The sequence below is a fragment of the Pithys albifrons genome, chromosome 26, assembly GCF_047495875.1.
Source record: "Pithys albifrons albifrons isolate INPA30051 chromosome 26, PitAlb_v1, whole genome shotgun sequence".
NCBI classification, from domain to species: domain Eukaryota; kingdom Metazoa; phylum Chordata; class Aves; order Passeriformes; family Thamnophilidae; genus Pithys; species Pithys albifrons.
In genome coordinates, this window is record NC_092483.1 from 1,168,264 (window position 1) to 1,184,948 (window position 16,685).

The 16,685-nt window shown below is 43.1% G+C and overlaps 1 protein-coding gene across 8 annotated transcripts in view; it reads right to left on the minus strand.

Annotated features, from left to right (window-relative positions):
• Nucleotides 1-16,685, minus strand: part of LOC139683039 (chromodomain-helicase-DNA-binding protein 1-like) — an 81,322-nt gene that overhangs the window by 46,571 nt on the left and 18,066 nt on the right. For all 8 annotated transcript variants that reach the window (XM_071577753.1, XM_071577754.1, XM_071577747.1 and 5 more), the window contains exons 3-5: nucleotides 3,885-4,068; nucleotides 1,575-1,676; nucleotides 187-254 (exon numbers count right to left, since the gene is read on the minus strand). In XM_071577753.1, coding sequence (XP_071433854.1) covers nucleotides 187-254; nucleotides 1,575-1,676; nucleotides 3,885-4,068 — 354 coding nt within the window. The remainder of the gene's footprint in view (nucleotides 1-186; nucleotides 255-1,574; nucleotides 1,677-3,884; nucleotides 4,069-16,685) is intronic.

Genomic DNA, 16,685 nt, shown 5'->3' on the forward strand with positions numbered 1-16,685 from the left:
GGAAAAGACCTCTAAGATCAAATATATGTTCCTTTGAGAATATTTATTTTAAAATACTTAAAAATGTTAATCAAAATTGAGAAGTTCAAGATTATGTATTGCAAATGCAGAGAAATTAAGCCTGGGTAATTATAAGCATTATGTCGCCATAACAAAAAATTATATTAATTATGAAAAATATCTTACTCTCTATGTTTTTTCTCCTTGGTTTCAATGGAAGAGTCATCTGCAGAATCTTCACTGTTCGATGAATCCTGCAGATAAAGAAAAGAATATATACAATTCATTACTAAAAAAAGAATGAAGTATTTTTAGTATTAAATGATAATCCAGCTCCCACTTTCAAACTGAAATCATATTCTTCATGTCTTATCCTCTTCACTTCCCTCAGTGTACCCACTGATATTGAATAAGATCAGGATTGCTATTGATTTCATATTTCTCCATCTACAAACATACCACGTCAGCAGAACTCTAGAAAACACTACAAAAAAACTGTCTTAAAATATAACTGTTATGCCTATGTATAGTCATAGTTTAGACTACTGCGAGTTAATAAATCAAGATGATGGTTCTATCAAAAGTTTAATAAAACCTCTTGCCCTTTGAGAGCTGTCTCACCTTTCATATCCTCTCACATTTAAAGACCACTAAGAAAAATTTTAAAATAGCATGTATGTTTCTTCTCTCTCCACTCCTGAACAAAAAATAATAAATAAATCAATGAACTCTCTTAAAATTATTTTCCTAAAACCAATCTCATAGAGATGAAATTTAGATCATTTTTACCCTGAAAAAGAGCCTTCAGGAAAAGAGTACTTAGCAACAGCTATAAATCAATATTTTAACTATATATAATTAACTCTTTTGTTTAGTTTTAATGATGAGCAGCTAGATCTGCCCAAAAAAAAGACACACAGAGTAATGATGACTTGCGATTACAATGCTTACTATTTTTTAATAATGAAGGAAATATGAAAGTCTGCTTTCGAATAAATTCTAATTCACAGTCACTAGTGTCCTTAAAAGATATTTATACTGCACAAAGTCAACTTTTCTTTAGGCTATGGTTTAGGTTTTAAAAATCTTTAAAATTGGAGTATGGTTCTTAAAAGACGAGCATTCTTTTATAGCTGATACAAAAGTTGCAAAAACATAGCTTTCTACTCCATGTAGCGTTTTTGAAAACTTCAGCAGCTACCTTTATATAGAAACAATAGTGGAAAAATCTTTTAGTATTTTAACTGTCTTTATAGAGCTCAGAAGGAAGACATACAATGAAAGTTAATACAATGTGACTTGAAAAATTGGTCCACGCATCACAGAATATCTAGCTAAAGATATCAATCTAAACTGCTATCATTTTGGCATAACTCACCTGAAAACATGTAACTAAATATTCCCCCCATGTTTCCTTATAAACGTGTCAGGTATTTGAATATTACTTTTATAGTCTACAACTAGACTTGTTAAACACAGATAGAACAGAACTTAGCTCTACATAATTTAATTCTAACATATGGGGTAATGAGAAATGCATTTTTATATTTTATTTACTAAAATATGTTATTCACCTCCTCTGAACCACTGTCTGATGAGGCTGCCTTCTGCTGTTGTTGCTTCTTGAGCACTGTTGATCTCTGCATAGCGAGGATACTTGGACTGGACATCCAAAACTAAATTGGAATTCAGATACAAGAGTCATTTAAACCTATTGAAATGTTAAAGTTTACCACATACTTACCTTTTTTAAGCTGAACAGCATCACTACTAAGATGAATCTCAAATTTATTATTAATAAAAAACTCACTACAAAATACCACATGCATTAATAATATTGGATAGCATTTTATAGTGAGACTTCTGTAAAAAGGAATGTTATATAAGAATAGTCAGCACAATTTTTACAGTAAGTACAACAATAGTTGGGCAGGTCTCTATTATTAGGATAACTTTTTTTAAAGTAAATTTTTAAACTGATCTAGATAAGTCCTTCCAGGCCACTTTGTCGATATATTTTTGCTTCATGTGGGAATACTGAAGTACACACAATCATAGAATGTCTTGAGTTGGAAGGGACCCATAAGGATCATCGAGTCCAACTTCCTGCCCCTTGCAGGACTACCTAAATCATATGACTAAAAGTATCGTCCAGACGCTCCTTGGACTCTGACAGATTTGGTGCCATGACCACTTCCCCAAGGAGCCTGTTCCAGCGACTGGCCACCCTCTCAGTGAAGAACCTTTTCCTACTGTCCAGTCTGAAGTTCCCCTAATGCAGTTTCATTCCATTTTCTGGACCTATCGCTGGTCACCAGAGAGAGGAGATCAGCACCTCCCCCTCCATTACCCCACTTGGGAAAGTTGTGGACCACCATGAGGTCACCCCTCAGCCTTCATTTCTCCAAACTGAACAAGCCAAGTGACCTCAGCCACTCTTTTTAAGTCTTGCCCTCGAGACCTTTTACCATCTTGTTCACAGTACTTTGGACACTCGGTTGGAGCATGGTGCTAATAACATCAAGGTTGCAGGTTCAATCCCCATATGGGCCATTCACTTAAGAGTTGGACTTGATGATCCTTGTGGGCCCCTTTCAACTCAATATTCTGTGATTCTAATAGTTTGATATCCTTCATATATTGGGGCACCCAAAACTGCACATAGTACTTGAGGTGGGGCTGCACCAGTGCAACGTAGAGTTGGACAATCACCTCCCTTGACTGGCTGATAATGCTGTACTTGATGCACCCCAGGATACAGTTGACCCTTTTGGCTACCAGGGCACACTGTTGACTCGTATTCAACTTGCCATCAACCCAAACCCCCAGATCTCTTTCCGCAGTTCTGCTCTCCAGCTGCTTCTCCCCTAATTTGTATGTATACCCAGGATCACTCCATCCCAGGTGCAGAATCAGGCATTGGGTCTTGTTAAATTTCATACAGTTGATGATTGTCCAGTTTTCTAGTCTATCCAGACCTCTCTGTAAGGCCTCTCTCCCCTCAAGGAAGTCAACAGTTCCTCCTCGTCTAGTATTGTTGGCAAACTTACTTAATGTCCATTCAATTCCTGTGCCCAGATCATTCATAAAAACAATGAAGAGAAATGGGCCTAATATTGAGTCCTGGAGAACTCTACTAATGACTGGTCTCCAGCCTGATGTAACCCCGTTTACTACAACTCTTTGAGTACAACCCATCAGCCAATTATTCACCCATCATTTTATGGACTTATCTAGCAAGTATGCTGAACATTTTGTCCAGAAGGATACTGTGAGAGACAGTATCAAAAGCATGAACATGAACAACAACAAAAAAAACCACAAAAAAAATCCTTCACAGCCTTTGAATCTTACAGTAGGAAATATTTTTTTACCCTCATGTATATGATATCATCCAAATTAAGGCCATATTACATAGAAAAACAAAGGAGAGCTCAGGTAACTTTCATCCATTGCATTGAAGAGATTTCTAGACACCACTTTTTTTTCCCTAAATTTGACAGACTTCTTTCCCAGACAGAAGACAAGACATACCTAAGCCTGAAATTGTTATACAATCATTTATTGATATGAAGAAACTAAGCATTAGAGACACAACTTGAAAAAAATTTAGAAATAGCAACATTATGTGTGGCTTTGTCTTCAAAAACATGCAATAATTTAATAGGTGCTTCTGCATGATAAAATTTAGGTAATTATCTAACTGTAGAACTTAGCAGTCTTGTTTGTTATGAGAGCTAAATATGTGACTTCATTAACCAAATCAACTCAACATTCTAACTAAAAATATGAGGGTTTTGTTTGTTTAAATCAAAATTGCTCTTGTAACTACTCTGTACAGAGTGGTTTTTCCCCACAAAGGGTTAATTTATGTTTTGTTTTACCTCAGATCCATCAACTTTTGGTGGTGGTTTAGCTTGAACTTGTTTCTTCTCTCTAGATGTGTCAGACTCTGAACCAGACTCAGAGTCACTGCTACCTGATTGACTGCTACTTCCATCACTACTGCTTCCAGAACTTGAACCAGATCCAGAAGCTGATGCTGACCCAGAATCATCATCCGACTGGCTGCAGTTAGAAGTTAACAGGATATTACACAATGGCTATTCAAATAGGATTTAAAAAAAAGTCACATTGAAAAAACTTTAGCTTCACCTATAAATCAATTGTTAGCTTAGCCCAGACACATGGATAGCATACAAATGAATGCACTGGATTAAATAAATCAGGAATGAAAATTCAGGGTTTAATCAGATACTTTTCACTAAACCTTAAAAGAAGAAGGGGGCATGGAGGCAAAAAGAGGAAGCAGCGGGAGAGGGAGGGAAGGGAGAAAGAAGAAAGAAGGTAGAAAATTTGTCATTAATTTAGAGGAGTCAAACAAAACTATTTCTCATCCACCAAAATCCTTACTTAACTCTATCAAACCCCATACATTTTTGCATACACACACACACAAAATTGTTTTAAGTTTTTTTAGATCAGCAGTGTGATGTCCCCTCAATTTTTTATTTTGAGCATGCATTTCTTCAAAGCAAATATAAACTTTGTTTTGTTCCCCTAGTTTTATTTTTTCATTAAAAGAATTGGAGGGAAAGTATCTTTAAGGAAGCACTTGCAAGCTACATTTCATGTTGTGATTTGGACCATTTATATATAAAATATGACCAAACAGTTGATTAAATAAAGTGTTTTTAAAAGTAAGTGGAAAATCAGGTGTGTTGCCACACATAATATAAATCCATACAGACCATCTTATACTGTTAAAATAACAGCAGTAAAATTCCCCACACAGACAAACTCTGAATTTGACACTGATTATATGACTTGTACCAAGTCATATAATCAGTGACCTGAGCATACTCTTGAGCCACTGGATTATTCCACCTGTACATCCATTTCACACTAGATTTAACATATTCAAATAAAATAGTTAAACATTTATTTCATGACTATTCAAAAATATATAAATATTTGGTTTTCTAAAATAATTTTACAAAGGAACCAAGTTAAAACTTTAATCAAATTCCTCATTAGGTTAAATACTACTGTACTTTTAAGATATCATGGGGGAAAAAATTGGAGTTACAACACCACACAAACAAAATTATCTTAAATTATGTACACTTGGGTTGCTAGCATTTAAAAAGAAACAACCTCTCATTAAAGATGATAACAAAATCCAAACCAATAAAAACCCAAGAGCTAATATCAAAGTCTAAGCCGATCACTTCCAGCACAATTCATCTATCTGGCTGTCAACCAGCAAGTGTGTGTGTGCGGGGGAGGGGGAGAGGGGGTAGGTTGATCATCTTCTGCACTAGAACACACTTAATTGACATTTAAAGCCACAAAACAGAACCATTACTCTCCCTGTTACTAATACCAATTAAATTGTACTAGTGAGGGAAAACAAAATTAATTAAGCTATTCACAAACTCATTCCTGTAGACAGCACCTCAACCAACCATTTGCATCTGTTGACCTTGATAGAAAGAAACAAACAAACCATGATAAAGCTTCCTTATTTTGAAGTGGGGAGATATGAAGAAATACAACTGCTGTATTTTACTTATACTTACTGGAGAGCAACAAAGCTGCTTCCCATTCCTGTCATCAAGGGCCTACTTCAGGCATGATGCTATAATGCTAACATATTAACCTGACTTGAAAAATAAAAGCAAGGCACCCACTGTGGATTATGACTGGAGTTTAAAACATTTACTAAAAATTAAAGGCAATTTCCACCATGTTTCACCAAAGATATTTTAAATACAATAGTATTATCATACACAACTCTCACCTTACCTTTAGTGTTGGATAAATTAGAGCGTTATAAAACAATAGCATTTCTCAGCATAGCACAGTGCCATAAGTAAATGTCACAGGAACTGTGGAAGATGGTAGATGAAGAGAAAAAAATTCAGCAAGAAGAAACCTTGAGACACAAGAAAATACCTACCAGACAATTGCCTGTGACAAAATGCCACCAAAAAAACGAAATCCTACACTTAAATAAATAACCAAAAGCCACGTCAAAAACCACCTCCAAAACTCAAATTTTCCAAACATCAGAAAGGAAATGGATATATTTATTTCTACCACTGAGATCACTGTAGTCTAAGAGCCAGAAGAGAACAAGTTCATTCCAAGGCAAATCACAAGCTCTCACATATTTCCAGGTGCAGACTATGTCCTTGTTTTCCCCATACTTTGGCCAAACCTTAAAAAAAGTATTTTATTTTTAAAACATTTCTTCTTTCAGAAAGTGTAAAACTGATAGGTCATTATTTTAACCTAGGTTCTTCAACTGACTTTTATTTTTTAAAGAAGAACTTAATACTAGCATCTTTCAAATTCAATTTTACACCAACATAGGTGTCATGAACAAGGAATTCAATTTAGCCACTTCCTCTATCAAACTCACTGCCCCTGCTCTCTCATAGAAATATTTTTTTTCTTAAACCTAGGGGAAAATATTTATATACACACACATAGATACACATGCATAAAAATAAAATGGAAAAATATGAATAGGGCATGCAATGAGGGATTGAGAAGGTGCAGCAGTTTGTTCAGAAGAGTGTGTGTGAGAAGGGTCATGCACCCTGCTTGTAGGCCCACAGTCCAGGGAAATGTTGTAGGTCTCTGCCATAATGTTAAGCACTCGCCCCAGAGTTAAAACCAGTGTTTCTACAGAGAAAGCCCCCAAGATGTCTAACGCTTCCACCCAGACAGAACTGGTAAGGAAGGAGACATCAATATAGATGGTAGGTTGCAATGAGTGCCCAGACCCTTATCCTGGAGAAAAGGTAAGAACCCGCAAAAGATGGTTGATGATCTCTTGCATCAGGTGACCGAATTGCAGGAAACAGTTAAAACGCTGAGCAGTATTGAAAGGGCCAAGACATAGATAAGTGGTTTCAGAAACTTGCTGCTGTGATGGACACCACAGAGAATGAGGCACCTTGGACCTTGGTGACTGTTGAGGAATACATTTAGTGCAGGTAGCTTGAGGCGCAGCTGCAATCCGAGCTGCAAGTTGAGCTCTGGGTGGCTGGAGCCTGAGGCAAGAGGCTGTGAACTGGCACCAACTCTTTGCTCAACAAAGGGTACAGGGACCTGTGGCAAAGCCAGGTGACTGGACACTGAGACAGCAGGAGTCAAGGACCCAAATTTTCCTGTGAGGGTAGAAGGTTCCTCCTCAGAGGCACCCAGCTCAAGCTGTTACTTTGTTATTTAGTTATTGTTCCAAGATTAAACTATTTGAAAGGTCTGGACGTCTGAGACTTTGCTATGGGAAACCTGGTCTGACTGTGTGTGTGTGGTGTGTGTAGGGAGTCAAGCAGAGCACCTGTTGGCTCACTGGAGCTGCCCAGTGCAAAGGGGCTTTGGTCCTAGCGCAGGTGGTATGGGTGTGACTACCAGAGTGGCTCTTGGATGGTCGGACAAGGAAGTTTCCTTAACAGTGACCCACAAAAGCAGGACTCTGCTTCAGTCCCCACCCTTCAGCATTACAAGCAAAACCAAATATGAAGCTTTAACAGCTGTAGACACCCACAAGCAAGGTCTGCAAGGAGAAACTGTACCAGCAGCACACAATGGATACTGCAAAACAAATAAAAAATGGCAAGTACTCATACCAGGTGTAAAGAAAGGATATTAGTTGCCTAGCATAACTTAGCATTAGTACCTAGGTGTGTTGAAGCCTTAGGCTGCAAGCTGTTAATTTTCACCTAGATATGCTGAACCTTTACCTAGTTAAATAAAAGGAGACCCCGGAGCCTGTTCTAGTTGGAAGATAAGAAAGTCCACTACACTCCTCAGCCAAAGCTGCAGCCTTAGAGATAAGAGACAGCTTGCCTAGAGACAATGAAGGGACCCAGTAAGGAATGGGAAGACCCCAGACCTTAATATTACAACTGGTCAGAACTGTCATGAGAGGGGTGAGGAATTTAGATTATAAAGATATAATGCCCAGAGTTTTCTTTGTTCAGGGTTTCTCTGTGGAAGCACCCAGCTCAAGCTGTTTCTACTACTGTACCACTCAAATAAATTACCTTACTGGACTTAAAGCCTGAAACTCTGCTATGAGATACCTAGGATGGAGAAACTTTAACAGTGGGTGACCTTCCGTTAGGGGGCACTGAGGCACCGATCTGCCAGCCTGACAGTCATGAGAGGTATGCAGTACTCCAGGAGCTAAGGTCTGAGATGTTGCCAAGAGGATGCCACAACTTGTCAGGAGCAAAGGCTTTTGGAGAAGTTATGAGGAGGGAAAAGTTAGCTTTCACTCAAGGAAACCTTGGCTGCCAGGGAAGACCTAGCATGGGAAAGAGTTCTTTCTCACACATGGTGCTGTGTATGTTCTCTCTGTCTGTCTGTAGAGAGCTAACTCCCCTGCTACAAGAAGAGAGAAGATTCTCACAGACATGCCTAGGGGCCCCTGCTGGGAGTCAAGCAGGCCGTAAAGCACAGAGAATACAGCCTTAAAGCTATGTGCATGCAAAAGGTGTTGATATAAAAGCACCAAAACTTGTTTCCTGCTTTCCTTTTTCCACCTGCTGCATGATCATTCAGCAGTGTATTGCAGTGCTGTCCTAGTTCAGCAGGAGGGACCAGCTAACCCTGTGTGGGGGTGATCAAAGCTGTGTATTCTACCCCCTCTATTCATTCCCAAGGACAATGGGCCATTAGCAGCAGCTGCCCAGGGAGCCATTATCACCTTCACACCCAGCCTGAGGGGGGCGGAGTTGCTAATGGGCCATCAACAGCTCAATACCCCCTGGCTCCCAGAGTTAATCACCCATTGTGTGAGTCCCCACCCAGGGGGAGGGACTGAGAGCTCCCTGAGGGTACATAAGTGGTGGGTAAGAAGACCTTGGAAAACCTCTCGTCGGATCCAGAGCAGCAGCAGGACTTCGACAGGAGAAGATCACTGCTCTCACCCAGACCACAGCCCTCGCCTGCACCAACAGGTTTTTCTTTTCCTTTTGCTCTGGACTTGGGGGAACCACAGGGGTCTCAGCACAAGGGCAAACAAACCCCCTTGGGTTTGTGCCCCAGGACACTGGGTTATACTGTTGGGGTTTTGTGAGTTGAAAGCAATTTCCCTTGTGTGTCAGTGTTGTTATTGTAATATTATTATTAAATTTTAGCTCTGACTTATAATCTCTCTCGTGGTGAGTTCATTTCCCCTGCTGGTTCACCTTTAAACCAGCACAAGTGCATTAGGGTCTCTGACTATAAAAAGAAACCTTTCCTTAAAACCTTAGCAGTAGCCTGGTGCCTGGGGTTAACTGTGTGCATATCAATCTTCATAGCTACTCTTTCACATGGGCACAAATGACACTGCAAGTCGGAACCTGGGCAGAATACAGAGTCCCAGGGATGCAAGCAAAAAGTATTGATGCCCAAGTTATCTTTTCCTCCATTTTACCAGTTAGAGGAAAGGGAACAGCCATATACTGCAAATGAATGTCTGGCTTTGTGGCTGGTGCCATTGCGAGGACTTTGGCTTTTATGACAACAGGACATTCTTTGATGCGTATAGCCTGTTAGGGAGGGATGGTACCACCTAACTAGAAGAGGCAAGAGAATCTTTGGCAGCAGGCTGGACAGCTTGGTGAGGCAGACTTTGAACTGAAGGACTCAGGGGGCGGAGTCCAAGGTGGGAAGGCTCATGCCATTGCACCCAACCGAGGAATAAGTGAGGCCAACCAGAGCAGCAACAAGTGTTCCTTAGCTGCCTCCCAAGATAAGAACCAGAAGACTAACCACCTCAAGTATATATATACACTAATGCATTCAGCCTGGGGAACAAACACAAGGAATTAGAGGTCCGTGCCCAGTCAGAAAGTTATATTATAGTGTCCTAGTTACAGGGATAGGAGGCAGAGTTCAGCACTACATGGGGTTGACAAAACTATATTCTACACCCTTTACATCATGTTTGGTGGACTGTCTTTTTAAGACCCACAGCCAGAAATGGAAGATTCTCCATTTTTGCTGCCATGCGGGCAGGAGACGGTGGGTGGAACCAGGAGTCAGGACTGCATGGCCACTTGGCACCAGGAGAGAGCTGCCTTAACGGCAGCTACCACCACTGGACCCACTGCAACTGCTGTTGCCAAAGCTTCCACGGCGGCTTGCCACTTTTAGCTTGCTGCCGCAGTTTACCACTTTTTTTTCTGCTTGCTGCCATGGCTTGCTGCTTTTGCCAGCTGTTGCCTGCAACTGTAGCTGCTGTCTGGGACTGTGGCCACCACTTTTGCTAGCCACTGCTATGCCAGGACCCATTCCAGCATCTTGTCAGAATAAATCCTTTTGGACAAAATAGCCTTACAGGTTTTGTTTTGCCCCTGTTCCCTGTTGTTTTTGTCTGGCTAGGGAGGGTGTTACACTGTGGAAAATTGTTTGCCACAGCACTTTGTTCTCCCAGGCCACGTGGTACATAGTATAGGATTAGGAGCCATTTTTTGTTTTGTCCTAGGGGTGGGGGGACAGGTAACATTTTGCCTTTGTTGGTTTTGTGGGTAAACCATTTTTCTCTGTATTGTGTTATTTGCGAGTTTTACCTCAGTAAAATTGTAACTTGTCCTAGTTCAGCAGGAGGGACCAGCTAACCCTGTGTGGGGGTGATCAAAGCTGTGTATTCTACCCCCTCTATTCATTCCCCAAGGTCAATGGGCCATTAGCAGCAGCTGCCCAGGGAACCATTATCACCTTCACACCCAGCCTGAGGGGGGCGGAGCTGCTAATGGGCCATCAACAGTTCAATACCCCCTGGCTCCCAGAGTTAATCACCCATTGTGTGAGTCCCCGCCCAGGGGGAGGGACTGAGTGCTCCCTGAGGGTACATAAGTGGTGGGTAAGAAGACCTTGGAAAACCTCTCGTCGGATCCAGAGCAGCAGCAGGACCTTGACAGGAGGAGATCACCGCTCTCGCCCAGACCACAGCCCTCGCCTGCACCAACAGGTTTTTCTTTTCCTTTTGCTCTGGACTTGGGGGAACCACAGGGGTTTTAAAACCAGTACACACATGAATAACTGAAACATGGTGGGACAACTCACATGAGTGGAGGATTGCAATGGATGGCTATAGGCTGTTTTGCAAATCAAAGCATCACGGAATCAACTAGGTTGGAAAAGACCTCTCAGATCATCAAGTCCATCCTTTGACCTAACACTTGTCAACTAGAACATCGTACTAAGAGCTACATCCAGTCTCTTCTTAAATACCTCCAGGGATGGTGACTCCATGACTTCCTTGGGCAGCCCATTTCAATGTCCAATCACTCCTTCTGTAAAGGACTTCTTAATGTCTAACTGTTGTAGTACTTTTGATGTCAATTCTCTCCCCGCCAGTAACTCCCCATGCCATTAGTTAACAAAAGAAGTAGCTAACTACTACCAATTCCTTCTTGATCGTTTTGGCTGAAGGAGACTGGGGAAAGATGTGTTGGGAAACGGGCTTGGGCTTGGACTGTCTCTTTTGTTCTTGGGAACTACACACGGCTCTGGCGGTGTGTGTGCTGCTGTGGGAGAGAGGCCGTTGCTGCTCCTCCTTGCTGCTACTGTGGAGTAAGACAGTTTTTCCCCTGCCACTGCTGTTGCTCCTGGTTTCGGCATTGGGGTCCCGGTCTCCGCTCCAGTCTCACCGCCGCCTCCTGTGTTGGGACTGGCCCGCCCTGGCTGCAGCAGCGACCCGGGAGAGAGAGGTCGCAGCTGCTTTCTGGGACACGCTGCAGTTCTCCGTTTTCCAGCTTTCCTTCTTCGTTCGGGACAAGGGACAAAGGGGGAGAGACAGAGTTCATCTGAGTGCTCACCACTCGTCTGTCTCGCTGGAGAGGGACTGGGAGCTCACCCTGCAGCTAGCCGGGCTGTGACACAGACATTGCCCATAAGTATAACTTTTCTCCAGGAGGAAACCTGCTGGTTTGGTTGTTGTTGTGTTTTGTTTTTTTTTCTTGTATTGGGGAAGCAGTTTGCTCTGGTCTGTTTACAGTTATATCTATACCTAGACACACATACATATATATATATATATATATAGCAGTTAAGAACAGTTATCCTTCTTATACCCATTTTCTAATAAAAGTTCCCTTTCTTAAATTTGATAAAGGGTGACGTGATTATTGTGGAGGAATCCACTCCCCTGTTTGTGGGTAAACATTTTGGTTCTTCCCCTCAAAACTAAGACACTAACCTAAACCTCCCCTGGCACAGCTTAAGACTGTGCCCTCATCCTACTGCTGGTTGCCTAGGAGAAGAGACCGATACCCACCTGACTACAACCTCCTCTCAGGTAGTTGTAGAGAGTGATGAGGTTTCCCCTGAGCCTCCCCTTCTCCAGGCTAAACCACCCTAGCTTCCTCAGTCTCTCCTCAGAGGACTTGTGCTCCAGACCCTTCACCAGCCCCATTACTCTTCTTTGGACATGCTCCAGCACCTCAATATCCTTCCTAAATTGAGGGGCCCAGAAATGGACACAGTAGTCGAGGTGTGGCCTAACCAGTGCCAAGTATAGGGGAAGAATCACTTCCCTGGTTCTGCTGGCCACACTAGTGCTGATACAGGCCAGGATGCCATTGGCCTTCTTGGCCACCTGGGCACACTGTTGGCTCATGTTCAGCTCCCTGTCAATCAGAATCCCCAGGTCCCTTTCTGCCTGGCTGCTCTCCAGCCACTCTGTCCCCAGCCTGTAGCACCGCATGGGGTTATTGTGGCCAAAGTGCAGGACCCGGCACTTGGTCTTGTTGAACCTCATACTGTTGGTTTAGACCCATCTATTCAGACTGTCGAGGTCCCTCTGCAGAACCCTCCTACCCTCCAGCAGATTGACACTCCCCCACAACTTGGTGTCATCTGCAAATTTGCTAAGGGTAGACTTGATCCCCTCATCCAGATCATCAATAAAGACATTAAACAGGACTGGGCCTAACGCTGACCCCTGGGGGACATCACTAGTGATTGGCCACCAACTGGATGCAGCACCAACCACCACCACTCTCTGGGCCTGGCCATCCAGCCAGTTCTTAATCCAGTGAAGATTGCACCTGTCTAAGCCACAGGCCAAAAGCTTTTCCAGGAGTATGTCATGGGAGACAGTGTCAAAGGCCTTGCTGAAGTCCAGGTAGACACATCCACAGCCTTCCCCTCATCCACCAGGTGGGTCACCTGGTCATAAAAGGAGATCAGGTTGGTCAGGCAGGACCTGCCCCTCCTAAATCCATGCCATCCTATAGGTGCCATGTGATCACACTCTAGATGATCTGCTCCATAACCTTGTCAGGCACTGAGGTCAGGCTGACTAGCCTGTAGTTTCCCCGGATCTTCCTTCTGGCCCTTCTTGTGGATGAGCATCACATCAGCCAACTCCCAGTCATCTGGGACCTCCCTGGTGAGCCAGGACTCTTGATAGATGATGGAGAGCTCTTCCGCCAGCTCCCTCATCACTCCAGGATGGACCCCATCTGGTCCCATACTCTTGAGGATCCAAGTGGCTCAGCAGGGAACTAACTGCTTCCTCCTAGATTTCGGGGGAGGGCTATTAGGCTTCCTGTCCCTGTCTACTGACTCAGGAGGCCAGTTGTCCTGCGAACAACTTGTCCTATTGTTGAAAACTGAGGTGAAAAAGGTGTTAAGTACCTCAGCCTTCTCCTCATCTTTGGTAACTATGTCCTACCCCCCCTCTGTAGGAAGATGCTGGAATGAATTTCAAGCAGAGCTGCGCTGGAAAAGCACTTCGAATCTGAAAAGATTCAACTAAGAGACTTGTTATTTAAGTTTTAAAATTATGTTCTTGCTTGCTTAGTTGCAAAGTTTGTCTCATTCTCTCAGTTTGTTACAGTTCCCCTGGGGGGCTGTTAAACCACATGCTGCCAGCCTCCTTTGTGTCTCCCAGAGGCTTTTTTGTTTCTCTTAACAAGCCATCAACCTGAGGTTGAGCATGTTATTGTTTCTTCCCAGGCTGGGTAATGGCCTCCCCACTCTTGGGGGGTCCCTGGACACAGTCTCCCCCCATGCGAAGCCCCGGTGATGAGGGTCCCTGGGCCCTCCTCCCCTCCCCGTTTGTGCCTCGTGGCTGGGGAGGCAGGTCCAGGGCTCCGGCAGGCCCTGCCCCTGTTCCAAATTCATTGGTTAATGGACCTTTGACCCTGCCTCTCCCTCACCTTTCACCCAGTCCAGCCCAGACCTGGGGACTGCCCCCAGAGCTTTGATAATACCTTGTGGTTTTTTGAATAAACACCACTCTCTCATGCTCTCCTGCCTTGCAACTGCCTGGAACTCCTTGTCTCTGTCTCCCGTCTCTGCCCCCCTTGGACAAAGGGGAGAGCAGAGAACCCCTTTTCCCTTCCCTTCAATGCTGCACCCCTCCATGTCCAACAAAGAATGGAAGTTTTCCTTCCTCCTCCTTTTGCTATTAATGTATTTCTAAAACCACTTTTTGTTATCCTTAATAGAAGTGGCCAGATCCAGTTCAAATTGTGCTTTTGCCTCTCTAATTTTTTTTCTGCATGACCTAACAACATTCTTAAACACTTTATGCATTGCCTGCCCTTTTTTCCAAAGGTGATAAACCCTCTTTTTTTTTCTCTAAGTTCCTGCAAAAGCTCCCAGACAGTGGTGGTGAATAACTTCTTTTCAAAATGGCAACCTGTCACAAGTGGGCCCCACCAGGGATGGATATTGGGCCCAATGCTGTTTAATATCTTCATAAGTGATTTGGTGGATGGGATCAAGTGTACCCTGATGAAGTTTACCAATGATACCAACCAAGTGGGGAAGTAGACACTTCAGAAGGGAGAGCCACCTTGCAGAAAGACCTGGATAGGCTAGAAGAGTGGACTAACAAGAACCTTATGAAGTTCAACAAAGATAAATGTAAGATCTTGCACCTGGGAAACCATAATCCAGGAGCACAGCACAGGCTGGGATCTACCTGGCTGGGGAGCAGCTCTATGGAAAGGGACCTGGGGGTCTGTCCTGGTTCAGCAGGTGGAACCAGTTTCTCACTGTGTGGGGGTAACCAAAGCTATGTATCCTACACCCTCTATTCGTTTCCCATGAACTTTTAACAATGGACCATTTGCAGCAGCTGCCCAGGGCACACCCAACTCCTCAGGTTGTGAGCTGGGTGTGAAAGACACCTGTGAGATAAGGGCTGTGATAACTCCCCTCCAGGGAGTCATTAGCACCTTCTCACCCAGCCTGAGGGGTCATGTCTGCTAATGGGCCATCAATGATTCCAAAATACCCCATGACTCACAGATTCAGATCACCCATTGTTTAACTCTCCGCCCTGGGGGAGGTACTGGGTGCTCCCCACCTGGACCTGATGGTACATAATCTGGGGGTTTGAAGACCTTGGGGAACCACTTGTCAGATCCAGAGAAGGATCAGAACCTTGACAGGAGGAGGCCACCACCACTCTTCACCAGACTGCGACCGTCATCTGCACCAGCAGGTTTTTTTGCTTCCTTTTGCTTTGGACTTGGGGGAACCATGTGGGTCTCAGCACAGGGGCTAACAAGCACCATTGTGTTTGTGCCCCAGGGTGCTGGGTGGTACTTCTGGGTTTTGTGGGTTGAGACCAATTTCTCTTTGTGCCATTGCATTTGTTGTGATATTGTTATTAAATTGTGGCTCTGACTTGTGATCTCTTTTGTGTTGGGTTCGTTTTCTCCTGCCAGTTTACATTTAAACCAGCACAGGGTCCCGGTGGACAATGAGTTCAACATGAATGAACAGTGAGCTGCTGTGGCAGAGAGTCAACAGGATGCTGGGTTGCATCAACAAGGGCATCACCATCAGAGATAAAGAAGTCATTATCCCACTCTACTCAGCACCTTGTCAGGCCACACCTGGAATACTGTGTTAAGTTTTGGCCCCTGCTATACCAAAAAGATGTGGATAGGCTAGAGAGTGTCTAGAGAAGGACCACAAAGATCATCAAAGAACTGTGAAGTCTGCCATATGAAGAAAGTCTGAGAGAACTTGGCTTTGAGAAAAGAAGGCTTAGGGGGAGACCTTATCACCAGTATTGGAAGGGTGGTGACAAAGAAAATAGAGACTCTCTTTTTACATGGAAAAGAGGAGGAGGGGTAATGGGTACAAGTTACTCCTGGGGAGATTCCAATTAGATACAAGAGGAAAATTTTTCACAATGAAAACAATCAGCTACGCCATGTCAATTCACCACCAGAGAGCTTCTCTTTCTAGCACTTTGATTATGCAGATGTAACTTCACTGGAATATATATATGTACTTGGCCTTTTATTTTTGTTTCAATTGTCTAATGCTGACCTAGTAAAAATTTAACATCGTCATTACTTCTTAGTATCACCTAAGCAGGGCCCAGATGCACCCTGTCTCAGGACTTAATTGTAGTCAATTTTTTTGGTACTGTATTTTAGCTGTTGTATTCATGAAAGAAAAACAGAATTCTCCTCCCCCAGCCTCCCCACATTTTACTACAAACACAAAATTACTGGCATGCTAAGGGGTAAAAAAACAATAATGGAGAGCAACTTTCTTTTCTCCCTAACACAGATACATTAAGCAACCCTTAGTTATTAAAAATGAATATAAATCTCTATTCCCTGTCAGGGAATTAATTATGACCCTCTACCACATGAGCAGTAATTCAGATTAAACCTCAGTAATTCAGATGCTAACCCTAG